The sequence below is a fragment of the Odontomachus brunneus genome, unplaced genomic scaffold (genome assembly GCF_010583005.1).
Source record: "Odontomachus brunneus isolate Ranch 3 - 2012 unplaced genomic scaffold, Obru_v1 Obru_scaffold_023, whole genome shotgun sequence".
NCBI lineage: Eukaryota > Metazoa > Arthropoda > Insecta > Hymenoptera > Formicidae > Odontomachus > Odontomachus brunneus.
Window position 1 is genome coordinate 1,434,682 of NW_022639473.1, and position 8,739 is coordinate 1,443,420.

General features: G+C 37.6%; 1 protein-coding gene across 1 annotated transcript in view; it reads right to left on the reverse strand.

Moving 5' to 3' along the window:
• Positions 1-7,431: 7,431 nt before the first annotated feature.
• The window catches only part of LOC116842246 (cuticle protein 65-like), a 3,955-nt gene continuing 2,647 nt past the window's right edge, over positions 7,432-8,739 (reverse strand). The window contains exon 4 of the mRNA XM_032811165.1: positions 7,432-7,765. Coding sequence (XP_032667056.1) covers positions 7,628-7,765 — 138 coding nt within the window. The 3' untranslated portion in view covers positions 7,432-7,627. The remainder of the gene's footprint in view (positions 7,766-8,739) is intronic.

Here is an 8,739-nt window from a genome sequence, read left to right on the forward strand (position 1 = left end):
ATTTGCCCGACATCCAGCCGGCTGATTGCATCTGGCTGGTGCTAAATCAAGGCGCATCGATCCGGATGCACTTTGTATCACATACAAAGGATAATTGCATCTAATCGTGCACAAGGCGGCATACTTTTCCTCTCTGATTGCAACTACGATTAATATCGCATTTCAATATCGCACACGCGCGCACACAAATATGGTGTTTATGCGCATTCCACGCGGATAAATCATATATGTTTACCTAATCTCAATTTCGCGCACTGATCGGCGAAATAGCCTTAACCCGCAATGTAACTAGGTTACCAGCCGTATATGTGACATTGATTCATTATTTATCGATTATTCAAAGAAACTTGAACGATTTTTCGAATAGGTAATCTGTCACTGCGCTTAGTCTTGTGCCAACGCGTCCTGCAACGAATATTATAAAAGATATCAGTCACGCTGTCGTGTCATAATTATACAAAATACATAAGTAACGTAAATATTATCATTCGTGATAAGCTAATTAATTCGATATCTAGTCGCACCACATGTCAAGGCTGTCACGCCAGTTAATATATATTTCGTCTCGCTCACAGGTCAATTTTATAATTTCATATATTATTATTTCCTTGAAATATACAGATAATTTGTTTCTACAATTACTTTGTCCTGTGATAGCGAATTGGACTTGTAGCTCAAATTATGAATGAAACGTACAAGTCGTACTTATTATGATATCACAATATGTCATATCATACAGAAACATATTTTGATAATATTGATAAGACAATAAAATAATATGAATTATAAATGCTAATAATATTTATTAATTCAAGGTAACTTTAATCAAGCTTTAATTAACGTAATTGTCGATGTAAAAGTAGCAAAATTGGCCAATAGCCATTCGCTGGTCACAACAAAATTAATTGACGTTTAAGTTAATCTCGAAGCTTAGTAAAAATTACTCCGATTAATAGTGCGACTGCAGTCAACTTATTACCAACATTTGTTGCATGGGTAAAGGAAACTGCAGAAAATTTTACCGGCATTTTATTAAAATGCTTCGAGAAGAAGCTATATCGAGAAGAGCCATATGTTGGTTTTGAGATTCTTTTTAAGTTATTTTCTCCTAAATAATGAAGCGTATTACTTTGATACTTATATATTTTTAATCCACTCATTTGAATGTTTAACTACAATTTAATAAAAAAAATTAAGATTTCAAATGCCGCAAAATGGGGCTAAACTTGACTACACTCTTTCATTTGATTTTCGCTCCTGTCAGGGTTTTGTAACCCTTCAAACAATATATCACACATTAGAAACGATTGCCTGATCGACATAACGGAAGGGGAGGTAGGGACGAATTTTTTGCGAGTTTCCGGTATTTCTGGGAACAAGATACGGGCGCGCACGCCTTCGCGTTGCATAAATCGGCCCCATTACGACACCGGAAACTGGGCCTCGTTGTGTTCCCCCGGGGGCCCGTTTGTTACGCGCGAGATGCGTGCGCGTGTGTGTATGTGTGCGTACAATCGCTCGTGGCGATTGCGTAATCGCGACCGGCGGCCTCGGCGAAATCGCCGAAAATTCCACGTTTCGTGTGCGTACCGCGCCGGTTATTACACGCACGTTCGCTTCGCGCGTCGCGTCGCGTCACCTCGATATGCGCACCGATGCGTTCTGCATCGCACACGACCTGCATTCGCTTTCGCGTCCCGAAGGCCCGCGAGGTTGCAACGCCCGGCCGAAATCGGAACATCGTTTTCCACGTTCTTCGCCGTAGCGTTGCCGTGCGGCTGCCGTTACCGCTTATTAATAGCCGTCGTAAATCTCGCGGCACGCCGCACGAGAGTTGCCGGATCACAAGCAAAACTGAGGATACGTGAGATAATATTTAAATTGGCGTTGCAATGAAATAATACCTCAAGTATACATTGAGAATGGGCGAGCGGGAATGCGCGAGGATGACACAGAACGTTTAACTAATTAATAATTACTATAATAATAATTACTGTACTTTTGCTACAATATATTATAATAATTATTACAATATCGCGATTTATGACTATACTGTCAATTATAACAAAATGAATTGTTTCAAGTTGTAATTAATATTTATGATTATTGTGTATGATTATAATAGTGTAATGATTATAGTTGTTGTTATAATATATTACAGTAAAAGTATATATAATTGTTATTATTATAATAATATTAATTATAGTATAGTCAGAATATTTGCTATATTTTAATAGCGAAATGTCCAGCATGTAGCAAAATATAATATATTTGGTTATTGTTATTCTGAGAGAAAAGAAATATTTAAAAGATAAGAAATATTTCATCGATAGATGCTAATGGCATATTTATTTTAACCAATATATATATTTCTGCATTAAGAAAATATTCTTTTTAAATGAGGAAATATGTATAATAGCTTTCTAAAACTCGATAGCTTTTCATAAAAGCAATCGTTTATATTATTTAAGCGAAAGAATTCAGATTTAAGTAAATATGTTGTCAGCACCCACCGATAAATATTCTCTATTCTTCAGATAGTTTTCCCTCAATTTATTAAGAACCGATTACAATTATTATCATTATCAGAATAAGTTGTTAATATCGAAATCAAATCATCATTTCAAGTCAACTAGGATTATTAAAAATTTGGAACAAAGAAAACAAATATTCCTGGACACTCAATCAGACTAGGTTCGGCCGATATTGAAAGTGGATAAGTAGAAGAAGCAAGATGCATCTCGGTAGGGTTGCGACGTAACAAGACCCGATATCCGCGAGGAGGAAGTGATTGTTAATTGCTAAACGCGGCACATCTCGTTATTGTCATGCAAATCGGCGCGATCGAGGGACCGTTATTGTGTGAACGCGGCACGTTCCGCGCCTAAAGAAAGAAAGTCAACCGCGTGCGTCCTCGAAATTACACATCCACGAGGAAGCTTGTCGCCTGGCTTTGTTCCTATCTTCCTTGAGTCGCCCATATCAATTGCGTTCGATTAAAGCGGCCACTGTGTTATGCTGTGTCTGTGTGTGGGTGTGTGTGTTTGTTGCGATCTTATGTAATCGCGATTTGCGTCTCAATGTATTGCAACAAGCTAGGTGAGAAATGTTGCGTTTTATTTTCCGGCGAAGGAAATACAAGGAGACGCATTTGGAACGCGAACGATTTTGTGCCCGGTCTCGGCGTTACATTCCGCGGGAATCTATGCAAATCTTATGCAACAGGCAGTCGATCATACACGCGCCTTTATAAAAATGTGCATTCCGCTTATCCGCGCGTAACCCCGAGTATTTTACGCAAGTTGTTGGTCGTTCACATTCCGCTATTTGCATCATTATCGTGTCGTATATCTGAATTCTTGCACTTTGTTCCATTTCAAAGATCCCGAGAGCAATAGAAGAAATTTCGACAACGCGAATGGATCATGGGAACGTTGAAACGGAATTAATTTCGCATCAAACTATCGCGATTACGTCGAAAAGATCAAAACCACGTGTAATGATAACAATAACGATAATAATAATAGTAATAATATAATAATATATTAATGTGACTAGAAATAGCCTTCAGTTATGTAAAAAATAAAAACTTACAAAGTAGCATGAAGGAAGAAAGTGAGATTAATAATTAAAGTGAATAAGCGATTGAAGAAAAAATAAGATCAGATAATAACGTAAAATAGTAATAACGATAAAATTCTCACGCTCCATTAGGAAATAGATTAACAGATATTGCAAAAATTATATCCATTAATATCCAAAAATAATATCTATTAATAGATAAAATATAAAATAATAATGTAATTAATAATAATATTATAATATTATAAATATAATAATAATAAAATAAGATGATATATAAAAAAATATAAAATAAAATGATATAAAAATAAAATAATATCTACTAATAAAAGCGGAAATGATATTTCTCAATGTTTTCTTGAGCCCGAAATTATTAAAACGAAACGATAGAAATTGCATTCTCGCGTGCTACGAAATTAACGCGAGCGTATTGGCGAAACCAGCTTTCAGATTAAAGAATATTTCAAGAATCTGGTACACCTTGTAGAAACACAGGCGACCCAATCCTTGTGTGTACAGGAACCTTCAACAAGATTCTTCAACTACGTTATCTGCGTATTATGCGACCACAGCGTAGTTGCGAAGTCGAGGAATGAGACGTGGGTAGAATCGGGCATTTAAATTTCGCTTAATCGAAATGAGCCGTTTGCTTAATCGCGTTTCTCGCGCCAGAATTGGTTTCATAAAGATAGAACGAGTGATGGATGACGAGCGATCGTATTTACGTCGATGCAATATTCCGCGCTTGCTCAATCTTTCCTCACTTCACTCTTGGGGATCTCACAGCGAGAATTCTAAATATTCCTTTTTTCTTATTCTAAATGTTTTTTTTTCTTTTTTCCTTATTTTCCTGTTTTTCTCTGAGAAACTCTGGATGGCGGAGAGTAATTCAGAGGGGACGTTTTCAAAGTAGTACCGGTGATACACGAATTTTTGTCTCGCAAGATATGAATCTCAGAAAATCGAAATCGCGGACAAATGGGGGATGAGATAAAATTAAAAAAAAAATAAAACTCAATTCAAGTATACGAATGATTAAATGATCTCGCAACAAGTGAAAATTATTAAACGAATAATAATCCCCGAGGTGCGCAGCGCTTTCGAGGCGAGAGACTCGACTGTGTCGTTTGAGACTCAGCTAGCAATTTACTTCTACAAAATACTAAATACGCGATTTTTTCGTTGAACTTGCATAATCTCTTAGTCTTAGGCTGAACCAAGAATAAATTGGAGTAGAAACTAATTTTTTCAAATTCATCGTCTATTGCGTTTTATCGCAAGTTCTTTTACTGAATCGAATGGACGTATTGAGGAAAAATAACTTGAAAATTTATTTGCGGGATGTAAAGTTTGTTTCTGTGAAATAAAAATTATTTCTACGAAATGAAGTTTATTTTTCAGAATATAAACTTTATGTCCCACAAGTAAAATTTCCAAGTATTTCTTTTTTAGCAAATGAAAATGAACGAGCGAGAGCGTTGCCAAAATTTGCGCGTGTCGTAAATGATCGAGCCCTCCGTCTCGTTCAACATCAGTTTCTAGCGCGAATGCGAAAATATCTCGCACGATATCCGTTCTCCCCATTTGAGATCTCATCTTATGCTGCTTCTAAGGATGCCGTTTCTTTCCCACGACTGTCTTCGCGCGCAACGGTCGCATTGCGCCATTATTTGTGCTAGACACTTGGACGACCCAGTGCCTTTAACATTTAACGAAACACGCGAGCTAAGAGTTTAACGAGCGAGCCGACACACACAACTCTACGATTTCTTTTTTTCCATCGATTGACTGTATTTCACACACACCGCACTCTGATATGTGATTTTCTAATTTTAGTTAATTTCTACTCTAATTTATTCTCCGAAGTTCTAATCTCTATATTGAGAGAGAAAGCTAAAAAATAGAGAGCCAAAAAAATAAAATTTATTTTATATGTATAGTGTGTATGTGTGTAGGTACTATGTATATTTTTTATGACAATACCCACTAAAAATAAACATTTTTTATTTTTTAGATTTTTTTCCTTAACACAAACCGCCACGATGAATATGATTTTCTAATTGTAATTAGCTTACACACTTACACATTACAGAGATAACACCTACATCGTGATATTTTTTTATGAAACGTGAAACAATTTTGCGCGATTAATAAAGAAAAATAATAACAAATAAAAGCATGGCCGATTTTGAGGCGAAGATATATTACAACAGACTGAAGATATTTAAAATCTATAATTACAGAATCTAGATATCTAAATATCTTTAATTTATTGTAATATATTTCCGCTCCTCTCCAAGTCGGCAATAACTCTTACTTATTTTCATTTTTCTTCACCGATCGTATAAATATATCTTATATAAAAGTTTGGTGTATGTTTACTTATTTCGTGCAATCTTCTCTATTCAAGACGTCGTCGCGAGCACGAGTTTTTCGCGATAGATATGAGTCAGGCGAAAATTGATCGCAGATCGAACGAATTTACGAAAATGCCAGCCGACTAGAAGCCAGACATTCCCGGACTCATCCCGACGGCGGAATGGGAAGGATCGAGTTAGCCAGCGGCGAAGAGAATTTACGGTATCCATTGTGAAAGGCGGGCGCACCTGGACGAAGTGTAAAACGCGGAGCGAAGTGACGACGAGTAACAGAAGCGAGGCGTGATGAGCGGTCGGGCCACTTAAATCTTCATTACGAAAGAGCGCCCGACGTCAATTGCGTGCGAGTATTCTGTGTTGTCATTTCGACATTTCCTAAGTGCCCGGAGCAAGGGCGTCCGCGCGCGATTCGATCTCTCGCATTGTGCGCGATTACGACTATCGCGTCCGAAAAACAGACGAACAGGTCTCCGTATTTCCCTTCGCCGCCGATATTGCGCTCCAGGCTCACCTTGACTCTGTAATTCTTTGGCGCCGGCGATTGCGAAGCGCGCGAGTCTCGAAAATAGTCTCGAAAGTTCTAGGAGATCCAGTTCCGAGTTAACGCAACTCCGCTCGAAATTGAACACGCGAGAGATTGCCCGTGTGAAATCGTGGCACGTCCGTAATGTCTATAATAACTGCAGGATTTGTTCTATAATTGTATCTTTACTCTTTATACTTTGACTCTTTTCAGAGGTGTTTACACGAACGGAGAAATCACGATAACGCAAGTGGACTTTGAAAAAATCAGGATGGAAATAATTCCACATATCCAGTTAAGTCGAAATTTTAGTCTTACTTTCAGCCTAAATACTTTCTAACATCTATATATTCTGAAAGATTAGTATTCTAAAGGATCAGACTTGTATACTGATCTGGTATGTGTAATGGATATGGAAACTGAAATCCTCCCGGTACTGGTAATTTCTTGGCATTTTCCCCAAAAACAATTTAACATGAAAGCTGTAGGGGGTTAACACGACTTCGCGCGAAATTGCGGCGAAAAATCACAATATATCCGTAACATATGTAATATCTATAATATTAGTTGCTGTTATTTGCATCCTCTTATACTTTTAGATCATAAGAGGTCCTTGTATTCTCTCATATCTTTTAGAAATCTAAAAATATCTTTATAGATAGAAAAACTTCGATAACACGAGCGAATCTTGCAAAGTCGGAATGAAAACAATTTCATAGCAAAATATAATAATTATATCGAAATGTTGAATAGTATTAATTAATACCAACGATGGCATCGCGTGAAATAACGTCACATTCCTCTTATTAATTAAACGGGAGGTCTTTACTAATCTTGCTGGATCTAAAAGTACGTGAGGAGATTGGAGACAGTGGAAGTATTAAAGGATTTTTGCGTACCTCATAGGACAGTGGATGAATTTCCAGGGCAAATGAAGTCGACTCGGTGTTTCTTTCTTTACGAAAACATTTACAAAATTGATTTATTCCATGAATTCAGAGTACTGCGACGGGTGGAGGAAGCGTCTGCAGGTTTGGCCGCCCGTCGCGATGGATTTTGCGATGCTGGACAAACAGGTGGGCAGGTAGGTAGGTAGGTAAGATAGGACGGACATGCGCGCGTGACTTTCGGGGAAAAATTTCATCTAGTAGTGGCCGTAGCCGTGCCCGTAGCCGTGTCCGTAGCTCTTAACATAAACGGGGACCGTCTCCTTGACGACGACCGGGTGCGGGACTGCGACTGGTACGGGGTGTGGAACCGGAACTGGAACCGGATGGGACACCTGTAAAACGAAAAACAACGAAGTCGATCAGTAACGATAATGTGAAGGAAAAAGATGAAGAATAATTTTCGACGGTCGTTCTGTACTTCGACGTCGAAACGGAGTGAGAGGCGACAACTTTTTACGACAACGAAATTTTATATTCTCGTCGCTCCTCTTATGTCTCATAACATCATTCTTTTATATTTTGTCAAAATTATTAAGCAAAACGTCCCACTTATACTAGTCCCACCGCGTTATACATTCTAGTAGCAGACTCCGACTTGAGTTTCTTCAACGAAGATGTCCAGATAATTAATTGTTGAATTATAAGCGATCCAAGAATAACAAGTGTTAAAACTACATTCCTCTAATTTTAGATACATCCGATTTTAAGGCAAAATTTTCACTTGAGACTTAATTACTGAGACTTCACTTGAGACTTAATTTACATGGACACAAAATGCTGAAAACTAGACAACCCAGAAGAACTTCGCTAAAAAATCGTCTTCAGAACTTTCAGAGAATCTGCTATCACAAAACAATAAATTAAAAACAGGACACTACAAGTGCATATATGTTATAGTCTCGAGGTGCCGTCAACTAATTTTATTTCTAATTTCAATTTCCTGGTAATTTTATCATAGCAAATAAGTAAGAAAGTGTACGAAAAAACAAATTAAAAAGTATTATAATATTAATTATATTTATTACGCTGATATTACGCTCACACGCTGTTTTCACGCGGCTCAAGAAAAAAAAATAAATGGAGATCTGGCAATTAGTCTTACGTAATAACGTAATTAGACGGAATAATTACGATCCCGATATGTCCGCGATCGACTTTTCGTTAATTACGACTCGGTAGCGGCAATCGTCGGGTAATTTTCTCCGTAACTTACCGCGGCGACTGCAAAATTACACTCAACCGATTACATTCTCTCCCTCTCTCTCTCTCTCTCTCTCTCTCTCTCTCTCTCTCTCTCTCTCTCTCT